This window comes from Epinephelus moara, chromosome 22 (genome assembly GCF_006386435.1).
Source record: "Epinephelus moara isolate mb chromosome 22, YSFRI_EMoa_1.0, whole genome shotgun sequence".
NCBI lineage: Eukaryota > Metazoa > Chordata > Actinopteri > Perciformes > Serranidae > Epinephelus > Epinephelus moara.
In genome coordinates this window covers 39,419,083-39,432,854 of record NC_065527.1, presented here as the reverse complement: position 1 = coordinate 39,432,854, position 13,772 = coordinate 39,419,083, and the positions used below count along the sequence as shown (strand labels likewise).

At 45.1% G+C, this 13,772-nt stretch overlaps 1 protein-coding gene across 1 annotated transcript in view; it reads right to left on the bottom strand.

The window, feature by feature from the left end:
* Window positions 1-13,772, bottom strand: part of LOC126383560 (F-actin-uncapping protein LRRC16A-like) — a 93,651-nt gene that overhangs the window by 7,687 nt on the left and 72,192 nt on the right. The window contains exons 34-36 of the mRNA XM_050034074.1: window positions 13,289-13,325; window positions 12,831-13,037; window positions 7,206-7,343 (exon numbers count right to left, since the gene is read on the bottom strand). Of these exons, the coding sequence (XP_049890031.1) occupies window positions 7,206-7,343; window positions 12,831-13,037; window positions 13,289-13,325 (382 nt within the window). The remainder of the gene's footprint in view (window positions 1-7,205; window positions 7,344-12,830; window positions 13,038-13,288; window positions 13,326-13,772) is intronic.

Below are 13,772 nucleotides of genomic sequence, written 5' to 3'. Positions count from 1 at the left end.
GGACAGTTGTCTTGGTGCTCTTTCAGCATGTGTGGCACCTTGGTGAAGAGCACCAAGACAACTGTCCTTTGCCTACAGTCAAGTATAATGGTGGCAGCATCATGGTTTGGGGCTGCATGAGTGCTGCCACCACTATACTTGACTGTAGGCAAGGGACAGATGTCTTGGTGCTCTTTCAGCATGTGTGGCACCTTGGTGAAGAGCACCAAGACAACAAAATCTTTATCTTTCTGTTGAAGATGTTACCATGTAACTGCAGTGCCTCAGTAAAGGACATTCTTGATTGCAATAATTGAAATAACTTTGTCATGGTTTGAGGGCGTGTGTATTAAACAAATACACACACACAAAAAAAGCATGTAATAAACACTGTTAAAATGTATAAATGACCTTTTTCCTCTGTTTACACAACAATCACAAAAGACATCTCGCCTTTTCGATAACACAGAAGAAAAGCTGTTTTAGGGAAAACCACTGAGTTCCTGTGAAAGTTAATTACACAATTCAAGAGTTCAACTACAAAATCACACACTGACACTTGGACATGTCAAGTACAGACTAGGACCTTTGCTTCAAATGTCCTGTGTGTGCTGTGTGGAGGCGTCAAATATGGCCTTGAGAGCATTCATTAAATTAAAAATAAAGTTAAATTGAATGTTTTATTTTCAGCTATGCTCTGGCTCGCATGGAGCGCTGAGTCATGCAACCTTCATCGTTATTAAGAGAGAACATGAAAAAAAGGGATGTATCCCAGGAACCAAGTCTGTTTGTCATCTATCTTCTCCACAGTTTATTACTTCAGTAATTCTCTGCTGTTGCTTTTTTCATTTCTCTTTCCACCCTTAAATGTTGTGGGTGCTTGATAAGTATATAATTTGTACCTAAAATGGGTGAATCAATGCATATCAAAAAACAGAGTAGAAACATACTAGAGTTAGAGCATGACCACCATTTTCAGAATTCACATGCAACAAACAGTCGCATATAAAAGAAGGTAGATCAGTGGCCTATAATAATGGCAGGCCCAATAATTAAAGGGACCTATTCAGTTCATTTTCAGGTTCATACTTGTATTTTGGTTTTCTACTAGAACATGTTTACATGCATTAATGTTCAAAACGCACTTTATTTTCCTCATATGGTCTGTGCTGAAACATCTGTATTCACCCTCAGTCTGAGACATTCAATTTTAGCGCCACTCCTGAAAAAGAGTCTGCTCTGATTGGTCAGCATTTTCAGGTCTTCAGTAGCCCCTTTTACACTGGATCATCGCAATATCCCTCCTGGACTCCTCTATCCTCAATCACTTCACCCAGAAAATGATTGACACCCACCATCTTGAAGGATGTCCCAATTCAATAATGAGCTCAGAGGAGTTGATTGGACAGGGCAGCGCTGCAGCTGATCAGACTGATCTGATAGATCAGAACAGTTTCATCCCAGAGAGAAGACAGATAAGAGAGTGAACTCAAGTGTATCACTCCCAAGTTTTATATCTTTGTTTTCTAATTCACCATTGAGTTAAAAATCTGAGTGAAAAAAGGAATAAAAAAACTTCCTTCATTTATTAGAAAGATTTTTCTCTGTTAATCTGTTGTGTCCCTCATCAACTTTTGTTACCGATACAGTTAAATGCAGAGACTCAGCAAGAAACACTTTAACATCAGAGATCGTCATTTCCATTCAGTCACACATAAGGCTGATCATTCCTGTGTCGGGTTGATGAGTTACAGAAATTCAATTTTTCCTGAAACATTTGGCCTAATAAATTATTTCCAGTGTTCAAAAGGCACCATAATCATATTCTGGGTTATTAAATAATGAAGTCACAATCAGAATATCAATAAATACAGATGTAAATAATTTATAAATAATATAAAGGCATTCTGTGACTCTGAACAGGACACAGTCAAATACTGCAAGGGGGAGCCAGGACGACAGGTCAAAGTGGGTATGTCATCATCATCCCCACACTCCGAGATTGGGTACCAAGCCCCAAGCTCTTACAAGACAGATTCCCAAGGGCAAGGGTGAATGACCTGAGATTGAGATAATGAATAAGCTGCATCCCAGCACCCCCGAAACCGATAACCATGGCTAAGTGACAAGTACCCTCTGAAAGTCTGCTAGATGATGTGAATGCAGCACTACAAACTAACCCCACTAGGACCATTACTGAGACGAAACAGCTGATGTACACCACAGCAACAGTGATCCTTGGAATGCTTGGCTACAAGATGAACACCATGAGCCACAAAGAGAGCTACCCTCCAGGGAGATGGAGGCTAGAGGCAAAGATCAAGGCCACATGGAAAGAGGTAAGTCACCTCTCAGAGCTACAGAAAAGTGTGGGAAAGAAAAGGATCCCTAGAAAGTACAACAAACTGTCTATACCTGAGGCACTGGAGACTGCTAAGCAAAGGCTCACAGCTCTGGCTACCCACCTAAAGAGATACACAAGAGAAATAGAAGCCAGAAGAATAAATAGGACGTTCTCCATTGAACCATCAAAAGAGTACTCTCAGTGGCAAGGTAACAACACAAGAATAGATCAACCCAGGGCTGAAACTGAACAATACTGGAAGAGCATATGGGAGAAGGAGGCATCACATAACACCGATGCTAAGTGGCTAGTGGATCTAAGAGCAGACCACAGCAATCTCCCAGAAAAAAAACTAGTTACCATTACAATCGCAGACATCCAAGAAAGAGTATCAGGTGTGAGCTGGACAGCACCGGGCCCTGACATGATCCGCACCTACTGGCTAAGGAAACTAACTGCACTCCTTGAACGCCTGGCAGCACAAATGAACCAGCTGCTGATGGATGGGACCCATTCAGAGTGGATGACCCAGGGATGGACAGTCCTGATCATGAAGGATCCCCAGAAGGACGCAGTCCCAACCAACTACCAGTCAATAACTTTCCTCTTTAGAACATGGAAGCTCCTGTCAGGCATCACAGATGAATAGACACATGGCCCAATACATGAGCAAGGCCCAGAAAGGAATTGGAAGTAATACAAGGGAAGCCAAGCACCAGCTACTGGTTGTTAGATCAGTCACCCCAGACTGCAATACCAGGCAGACCAACCTGTGCACCGCCCGGATTAACTACAAGAAAGCCTATGACTCAAAGCCACACACATGGATACTAGAATGCTTGGAAATGTACAACATCAACAGGACATGAAGAGCCTTCATCAAGCACTCAATGGGGCTGTGGAAAACGACTCTGGAAGCCAACTAAAAACCAATTGCACAAGTTACCATCACGTGACATATACCAAAATGATGCACTGTCCCCGCTACTGCATAGGCCTGAACCCCCTCAGCCAACTCATAACAAAGATTGGACAAAATGGGACAAACATCCAATTGAAATCCTGCATGCAGAGTTCTGCAGAAGTTTCCTCCAGGTGCAGAGAAGAACTCCAAACTCTGCATGCAGAGCTGAATTAGGCCAATATCCTCTACTGTTAAATATTAAAAAACGAGCCCTAAATTTCTGGAACCACATTAAAACAAGTGACCCACTCTCATCTTCCTATAAAGCCCTATGCTGCCAGGAGCTGAACCCACAAAGGAGTCCCCTCTGCCTGCTTGTCCAGAGTCTGACCAAACCTTCAACCACTCAGGTCACTACATCACAACCTCAGCTTCAGGACACATGCCCCCCGAAAATTAGACCCAACCAAATTATGACAAAAGAAAAAGAAAAAAACAGAGAATATTGGACAGAACTAATAAAATCCCAGAGCAAAATGGAAACGTCTATAGCCCTCAACAGACAGTACTCTGTGGCAACCTACCTGAGCACAGTGTCATAGGAATATGAGGAAAACATTGACTAGGTACAGACTGAGTGAGAACAACCTGGCAGTAGAAGTTGGCCGACGCAAACAGAGCTGGCTGCCCAGAGAGGAGAGGTTGTGTTCTCATTATGATCAGGGAACAGTAGAGACTGAGGTGGTGCTGAGCGAAAAAAAATAGTCCAAAAAAGTTAATAACTTACAAATTATGGTGAAAAGGTAGTTTCTTGCAACCCTAGAATTAAGATAAAAATATTCACAAACGAAAAAATACTTCTGGTTGCTGATAAGTACTGTTTAAGTTTTGATTTAACACTAAAAGTTAAAACCCTCGGAGCGCACTGCAGCGCAAGCAGACAGATGCGCGACTCAGAGCAGCATGTGTCACTGATGGACCGGTGGAAAATGTCACCATCAGCATATTATTTTACATCAATAAAATCTATTTTATCATTATTTTGAGTCACATTGTTGAAAGAAATTAGTTGTCTGTGTTCAAGCAGGATAATAGGTCTCCATTCATTGCGTGTTGGGCTTTCTATTTCCTTGTCGGAGATAGTGTTGCGTTCAAGGTCCCCCCACAAAAAACGGGAGAAAAAAAAGGCTGAATATTCGAAAAAAAAAATTCACAATTGAATCCCGTGCCATCGAACGAAGCTTCGAAGCTTCGAATTTTTTGGGTCAGCCCTATCAGATACCCCACTGGTATAACAAGATGGCCAATGGAGGCGATAGAGGCCAACGATATCAAGGCAAGGAAGTTTCCCACAATGCATGGAGGGTTTCATCCCAAGTCCAGCACCCTGAGACTGCACACTAAGCAGAACGAGGGAGGACGAGGACTTGTGAGCGTCAGAGCCACTGTCCAGGATGAAACAACCAAGATCCAGGAATACATCAGTAGAGTTGTACCGATACCGATACCAGTATCGGAAATGCCTCCGATATTGCCTAAAATGCGGCATTGGGCATCGGCGAGTACAGCCTATGACCTATCCAATACCACGCACGCTATCATTTGAACATTGCCATTGCGATGTGCGCATGCGCAGTAGTCACATCGCAGGACATGCAATGTTTTCTAGAACATGTAAACTTTTGTTTTGCTTCAGAAAAGCAGCTCTGAAGCTCCGCTTGTTGCTCCTTTCCGCTTGCCTCTCTCTCTTTGTCGCTTGCCTCTCTGAGCACGCAGCAGCCCCTCCCCCTCTCATGCACATGCTGCAGTCACACACTGAAAATGTTCACACTACACAACTTTTCTGCCCATTCTGAAAGTCACTATGTCACATTACACGATTGTGGAGTCATAAAATCGTGCAGTGACTTGGCCGACAGACATGACACACTACACAATGGTTCACACCAATTATCCCCGGTTGTCTTTCACGACGTCATCAGGTTATTCTTGTCTGTTCTTGTGCCAACCGAAACGTTGTTGTAGTAACGTAAAAAGCGCCAGCAGACGGCAGCAGCTCCATTTGAAGTGCTGTATGTAAACATACAAGCTACTGTGTCCTCCACAACCAAGTTCCTACAAATGTTTCACAATAAAAGCCTATTTAGAAAATGGAGGGATATAAAGTAAAAATATAAAAACACAGAGGGATTAATAAATAACGGATCGTCTATAATGTAGTCTGTTTCAAATGGAGAGCCTCTGCAGTTGTGGTGAGTAAAATCCCCGCCACTATTTTTTAATTTTCTTACTTTAAGTCATCTGGTGAAAATTCTTGTATTTTTTTAATACAAGCCCTACATTCTACTGTAGCCTACTGGCAGATACCTAAGGTTCGGGATCGGAATCGCTATCGGGAAGGAAAAAGTGGTATCGGGACATCTCTGTACATCAAGAAGATGGCCCCAAAAGATGAGCTGCTAAGTTAATACCTCAGGAAGCAGAAACCCGAGAATGCAGGAGAGGGGGATGAACCATCATGGAAGGACCATCCCCTGCATGGCATGTACCACCAACAGGTTGAAGAAGCGGCCGACATCAAGAAATCCTACCAGTGGCTGGAAAAGGCTGGACTAAAAGACAGCACAGAAGCACTAATCATGGCAGCACAGGAACAGGCTTCTTAGTACCAGATCAATAGAAGCAGGGGTCCTCCACACCAGACAGGACCTCAGGTATAGGCTGTAGAAAGATGCTCCTGAGACAGTTCAGCACAAAAAGCAGGGTGTAAGATGCAGGCAGGAAGAGTGTACATGGAATGCCATAATCAAGTGGCTGGCATAGTGTACAGGAACATCTGCACAGACTATGAGCTGGAAGTCTCAAGGTCACAGTGGAAGACACCTTCTAAGGGGTAGGAGAATGACCGAGCTAAGATCCTGTGGGACTTCCAGATCCAGACTGACAAACTGGTGATGGCTAACCAACCAGACATTGTGTTGATGGAGTGGTGATAGATGTTGCAATTCCGAGCGAGGGATTAAAAAATAAAATAAAATAAAATAATATTCACCCTCTCACCCTCTTAGAGTGGTATCTGTATCATCCTCAAGCTCGGGTCCTCTACCAGAGGCCTGGGAGTTTGAGGGTTCAGCGCAGTATCTTAGCTGTTCTTAAGACTGCTCACTTCTGGACTGAGGTTTCAGATGTTGTTCCTGGAATCTGCCGTAGCCACTCTCCCAGTTTGGGGGTCACTGCCCTGAGTGATCCTTCTACCACGGGGACCATGTCAACTTTCACCTTCCCCACCTGTTCCAGCTGTCAGGGTTTCCCTGGGTTTTTTCGAGACCAAGGTGGCAAAGGCCTGTGGCGGAGGGCATCTTGACAGCTGTACTTAGATACGGTTCTCACCTCTATTAAATATGAAAGGAGGCCCCCACATGCTTGAGCTTTGCACTGCTGACTTGTATAATCAGAACAGACATGTCCTGTGATTTTCAGCCTTCTATGATTATATTTATCCTTTACAGCAGGCACATCCTGACTGTGGGAATGTCACAGCGTTATTCCGCCTGGCTGTTCTGTATAAAAGGTACAACTGCAGAATGGGGGGACAGAGATGTCTCGCCTTTAAGCTGCCAGCTGAGGTATTAAGCCTTGAATTGAAGTCAATTCTTCATTATACATATTTTTAAACTAAAAGTTTAGATAATAAATAAGCATTCTGCCTTTGTTTGACAGTGACAGTAGAGATGCAACTAAGGACACCTGACAAAATGACACACTGAGTTCATACTGTTTGGTGTGCATCTTAAACACTAGGCCACCAGGACGTAACAAAATATAATACGTTTTAATAAAATATGACTAATATCAGACGACTGTGGCTACTAGTCCATCTATCAAAATTGTCAGTGTTATTTGTTCTTAATCAAATTATTACTTATACCAAATATCAATCCCTTGTTTCTGTTGCCTAGTTTACAAGGAGACACCAACCGTCTAGTGGAGACAGGGGTCCTGCAGGGTTGCTGCTGGTGCTCTCTTGCTCCTGCTCTGATGGCACCCTCTTCAGGCGAGGAGCAGGAAGTGGTGCTTTGGCAGATGAGCTTCCTGCTGGTGCCTCAGCAGAGTCATCTGAGAGAGAGAGCAATAAAAACAAAGAAAAAATTAACTGATTCGTAGTATAAATACACGTATAAAGGAATTTAACTACCATGTACCAATAATAATAAAGACATAAGTAATAAAGATATTTTCACTAAATAACTTCTCATGTCTGTCTGATCCTGTAGTGGCTCTGGCCGTATTTTTCTGAGTCCTTTCTATAGCCCCTTTTACACTGCCAGATTTTCCGCGAATGTTGGGGCGTTTTGCCGGCCAGCTGCAAGCATTTATACAGGGGCAGGGGCAGGGGCGGGCTGGGGTTGAAATTCAGCCTGGGAGCTTGGTTTGGAGAGGCCTTTTTTCCGATCACACGACGGACTCAAGTGGAACCGTAATTTTAACACGAATACTTTATTTGCAGTATAAAAACAATCTAATGATATTAACTACAGGTGTATCACCCTGATTGGCTGGAGTTGTGGGTTCCGTCTGGGGGTGTAAGCTGCTGATTGGCTTCTCGATCATGAATTGCAATTTAAAATCCTAGGGTTTCCAACGGGCTGGTTGACTGCAGTTCTATTTCATTCTTCCTGAGTGCCAGATGGCGGTGCTTTTGCAATGGATATCTCCATCTCGTATGTGCAAGTTGAGTCATTATACCAACAAAGTCACCTGTGACCATGCAATGACGTAGGGCGTTCACTCCAGTATAAAACCCCCACATCATCACACAATGTGGTCCTTCTATCTTCTTGCAACTATGATACAGAGAGTAGAGGAGAATTGTTAAGGTGTGACCATGTAGAGACAGAAATGACACGATGGCATAACACGATAAATAGTATATTGGTATGTTATTATATGAAGCGTCAGTCGCGCAAAATAATCTAACTTTAGTTTATGAAGAGATAAGACGGAGCCCTCTCCTCTCCTCTTACATGCTTTACTCACAAGTGTGTGAATTGACCTGGATATGAAGCTCCCGTAGCGCCAAATAATATAACCGTAGTTTCTAAAGAGCTAAGACGGGGGGGAAAAAAACTAGCAGCAGCGGCTGCTTTGTCTCAGCCAGCAGCTAAAGTTTACAAGAATTTGCCAAATTTTAAGATTTGTGGCAAACTAAGATAAACAGACTACACACAGACAGCTTTCATTTTAGCGTATTCTTAACAAGCTGTTTGCTAACAGCTTTCATTTTAGCGTATTCTTAACAAGCTGTTAGCTTACTTAACAAGCACGCTGTGGTCACTGGTCATAAAAAACATGCACAGGGAAATGTTGCTGTTTATGCTGAAACATGATGCACATTTATGCTCGTTGAACAAGTGGTACTTATTACCTCCGACAAGGAGGTTATGTTTTTTGGCTTTTTAACTCGTGAACGTTTTATTGCACTTGCAATGACGCTTACCGCTTATCTCAATCAATCAATTTTCAGTCAATTTTATTTATAAAGCCCAATATCACAAATCACAATAGATGTCGTACAGACTCCTGGTGGACTCCTCAAGCCTCCTTTCCCCTGCAGCATCTGCACATGCTGCGCCTGCCGTCTCACTCTTGCTCTTTCGCAGCCCCTCCCCTCTCTCAGAGAGAGAGAGAGAGAGTGGGGGAGGAGAGGAAACAGCTTGTTGCGCTGCAGGGGAAAAAAAACTTTGCAACCATCGGCAACTATCGGAGCCTTTTTTCACCAATAAAGATAGTTTGGAAAACATCCTATCGGTGTGTTGACCTCTAGCCACAATGCAGCCAGCTATCAGGATGGTTTTAGCACGCCTGGGGCTGGATGAAGCTCTGGTGGCAGCGGCTTCTTCAAGTGCTTTTTTCAGGCAGACGCCACAGCCCTCTGCCTTCTCGGTTCCTCCTTCTAAACCTTATATTGAGGAGTTCCATAAGTGTTGGGCAGCCCCTAAACTGTTTTCTCATCACACCAGTGATTGCAGGAACTTGGCTGCCATGCAGGAGGCAGGTAGAAATGGGTTAAACTGCATGGACCCAATTGAGCCTACCATTGCCTCTTTGATAAGTTTCCCCAGATGAGCCTCTTAGACCTGATGCTCTCTGTCCACAGTGTCGAATGACAGATCTCCTTGCTAAGAGTTATAATATGGCAGCATACATGGGGCTTCTTGGTAACTCCCTTTCTCACCTCATCCTGGCTTTGTCTCAGACCATGCAGGAATCTGGTGCAGACTCTTCTGCCCAGACTCTTAGGGATGCATCCCTTCAGACCTTTGCCTTCATGTCTAGGGAGCTTGGAAGGTTTATGTCAACAGTGACACTGGCTGGCTGCCAGGTCGCACCCTCCGCACTTTCCAGTGGTTCCAGGTCAGATCTTTGAGCCTGCCGCTCAGCAGGCACAGGCAGCTCAGGCAAGGCAGGGGCTTGCTGGTCTGCAGTGGGGCCTGGGTCTTGTGTCAGCACACAGGGGTCCCTTGCCTTCTGGACACAGCCACTTCCATACACCTGCTCACCCAGGTGGAGAGCCTAGAACCTCTCGCAATACTGAGCACTATGATCTGCGCTGGCGTGCTTCTTCCTGGCCAACTTTCCAGCTGCCAAGAGGACCAGCCCCCAGTGGTGGCCCCCCAAAGGCTCTAGGAGCCAGGGGGGGTCAAACCTGAAGTCGGAGGGGCCGGTGATGGACGCTTTTCCAAACAGCAACTCAGCTGCTGGGAGAGGGAGACCACAGACTTTTGGGTGGAGCCCACACTGTCCAAGGGATACACACTACAGTTCCGATGCCAGCCACCTGCTTTCTGTGGGGTCAGAATGTTATTCTATTCTATTCTGCAACTTATATGCTGCTTCCAGAGGGGCAAGCTTGGTAAGTATGGCGTCCTTCTCAGGCTGTTGGGTATGGTGACAGCAGCATCCATAGTGATTCCTGATTGACATCTGGCACTGCAACATTTTCTCCCAATTCTAAGGGGCCGCCTTGTTCTCATCCAGACAAACGGCACCTCGGCAGTATATCATAACAATCATCAGGGGGGCACTCAGTCCAGGCAGGGTCTGCGAGTGGCACAGCAGCACCTTACGTGGGCATTTCCCCACTTCCTCAGGGCCGTACATTTACCAGGTTTGCAGAACAGTGCAGCAGATGTGCTGTCATGCCAAGGGCCAAACCAGGGAGAGTGGAGACTTCACCCAGATGTGGTGGGAATGATTTGGAGCCGATATGGCAGAGCAGATTTGGATGTTTTTTGCGAAACATCAATGCATTGTCCCCTCTGGTACTCCCTAAGGGAGACCACCAGTCCGTTGGGGCAGGATGCCTTAGCTCACGCTTGGCCGACCTGCCTGTTGTATGCCTTTCCTCCAATTTCCCTAATTTGGGCAATGTAGGACAGAGTCCAACACGGAGGCCACAAATTGCTTCTAGTGGCCCCCAACTGGCTGGAGAGACCATGGTTTCCAGTGCTTCTGAAACTACTCAGTGGTGAGCCTTGGCACCTCCCAAGGAGACCGGACCTTCTGTCTCAGCTGGAGGGATGCATATGGCATCCAAATCCGGATCGCCTTCAGCTGTGTGTCTGGCCATTGGAAGCCATTATCCACTCCTGGCATCCTGTGAGCACTCTGTGTTAAGTTGGAGGGCTCCCTCTACTAGGTCACTCTATGCAAATTGGTGGAAGCTTTTTTCTCAGTGGTAGAAAACACATGGTGAGGATGGAGACACCTGTTCGGTGGCCATCATTCTGACTTTTCTGCAGTCATTGCTGGATGTTGGCAGATGTGCATCAACCTTGAAAGTGTATGCCACTGCCATTTCAGCAGGACTTGTGAGAGTGAACAACGAGACTGTGGGGTCGCACTATCTGGTTAGTCGGTTCTAAAAGGGTGCACACAGGCTTAGACCATGAAGAGTCACTGGAGTGCCATCATGGGACTTGAAATTAGTATTGAGGTCCTTGTGTCTCCCCCTATTTGAGCTGCTGGGGCAGATCGAATTGAGGTGGTTGTCTGCTAAGACAGCGTTTTTGCTTGCTATCACATCAGCAAAGCGAGTGGGAAACTCCATGCCCTTTCAGTAAGCCAGATGTGCATGTGTTGGTATCCTGAGGGTTCAGGGGTTACTCTCCTACCAAATCCATCCTTCAAGCCAAACGGAGTGCCTTCCTTACATGTAAATCAAGCCATTGAGTTGGCAGCATTTAATTCACTGGTTTCATCTCAGGGGGCAGAGGAGCAATCTGAGCTACTGTGCCCACTTCGGGCACTCAAGACATACATGGAGGCCACTGCCAATTTACGTAAGACTGACCAACTTTTTGTTTGCTATGGCTATTTTGTAAGAAAGGTACACCCCTATCAAGACAGAGACTTTACTACTGGATTGTGGATGTGATTCTACATGCTTACAGGTTGCAAGGCCTGCCAGCCCCTAGTAAGTATCACTCTACTCGGAGGGTGTCCACATCCTGGGCAGCACTGAAAGGGGTCTTTCTGCAAGACATCTGTGCTGCTGCAACCCGGGGGTCTTCATGTACCTTCACTCTCTATTCTCACTAGTGTCAATGTTGCTGCCCCTACAGCTGTGGCAGCAGCCGTCCTGTCAACGGTCTCTGTCCCTTAGCGTGGTAAGCATTCCTCGTGACCTTGCTGGTATAAGTCATCCAGGGCTAAGGCCCTGCCATCTGGCGGTCAGGAAGAATGAAATAGAACAAGAGTTACAGCTGTAACTAAGGTTCTATGAACCAGAACTGTCTGTCACTCAGAACCTGGGCAAGAAGATTCTGTGGGAACAGATTGCGTGACGACCTGGGGGTTTTATACTGGGGTGAACGCCCTACGCCATTGCATGGTCACAGGTGACTTTGTTGGTATAATGACCTGACCTGCACATACACGACATGGAGATATCCAGTGCTAAAACAGCCATCTGGCGGTCAGGAAGAATTCACAGAACCGTAGTTACAGCTGTAAGTCTGGTTTAACAGTAGTGGTGTTCTGTGTGTTCGGCTTCCAAGCTATTATTATTCTCTGTGTTAAACCTGAAGTATTTTCTTACTGACTGTTAAAGTGCTTTTGTAACTTTGTGTTTATTTAGTATTTGATTCCAGTAATTGACCTTTGTTACTTTAAATTAACTTTGAAGCTGTAATGGTGGGCCATTTTATTTTGTATATTTTCTCCTGTTTTTCTGATGTATCGTCGGGAGCCAAATTCAGTAAAAGTCTTTTTGTTTGTATTTTATTTCAAATAAAATTAGCCAGAACGTTCAGGGTTAGATAGTTGTTTTGTTTGTGGCTTTGGCTGTAGTTCACCCTGAGTTATATTTGCTTCACTTAATTGATTATCTGAGTTGCTTTTGACACAGTGAAAGATAACTTTACTTCAAAGCGCAATCCTGCTGTGAACCATCTGGTTTGGGGACCAGGGAGGGAACAGCCTGTTATGCTAGACAGGGGAGTAACAGATCCCCACAGCTGATACCAAAAATTGTGCTACTAGTGTTTTTTGTTTCTTGATACCAAGTCTTTTGTATGCCTGTTTCTCCCAGTCTTTGCCTACCAAAGATGTAGGTGCTGTTTGGCCTGGGACTGGTTGGACTGGTTGGACTGGCAGGACTGAGGGGCCCAGAGGTGCGGGGCCCCAGTGGAGGTTTGGTGGCCTGGGGTGGAGGAGGTTTCGGGGTGACGCTGGGAGGTTTTGACCTAGGAGTCGGCTCTGGTCTGGACTCTTCACAGCAGGGCACAGTAGGATGGACGTCTGACTTGGCTATGGGAAATTGACAGTTTAGGAGTCACAAAGAGTCGTGATGACAGGCTGCATTCTGGTCTTATTCTGGAGCTACTACTAACTTATTAATCACACAACTGCAGAGTAATCACTGTGGGTTTTGATCTGTGAACTTAATACAAAACTTACATTGTCAAGATATAACTGAACTGCAACATTTAACCTTTAAGTATGGCTTACAAAACAACACAACACAGGTCCAGAGGTGACATGATATTACCAAAACTCACCTTTATCTTCTTCCTCTTTGTCCAGTAATGACTCAGACTGAAAACAGAGAGACAGAGAGCTTTTATTCAAGTTTGTTATTTATTGTCATGTGCACCACAATTACTGAGATGCAGTCACTGGAAATGAAATTCTTAGACCACTTCCGCAGGTTGACAGTGACCTGCCTGGAGTCAAGGCCCGCTGATTGGCTTCTAGCCTACTGCTAGCCAAGTTTGCTGACCCAGCAGGGGACAAGACTGCTGCTAGCAACCCACCCATGAATGTACCCCGCCGCTAATGCAAGAAAGTTTTACTGTTCTGGTGGGGAGTTGGGGGACAGTCCAACCACGCAGCCACTTTTATTTGTTATAGTGTACCGTGCTCCTGGCCCGTATTCTGAATTTGTATCTGAATTCTCAGAGTTTTTATCCAGTTTAGTTCTTAAATCAGATAAAGTTATTATTGTAGGCGATTTTAACATTCATGTCGACGTTGATAATGACT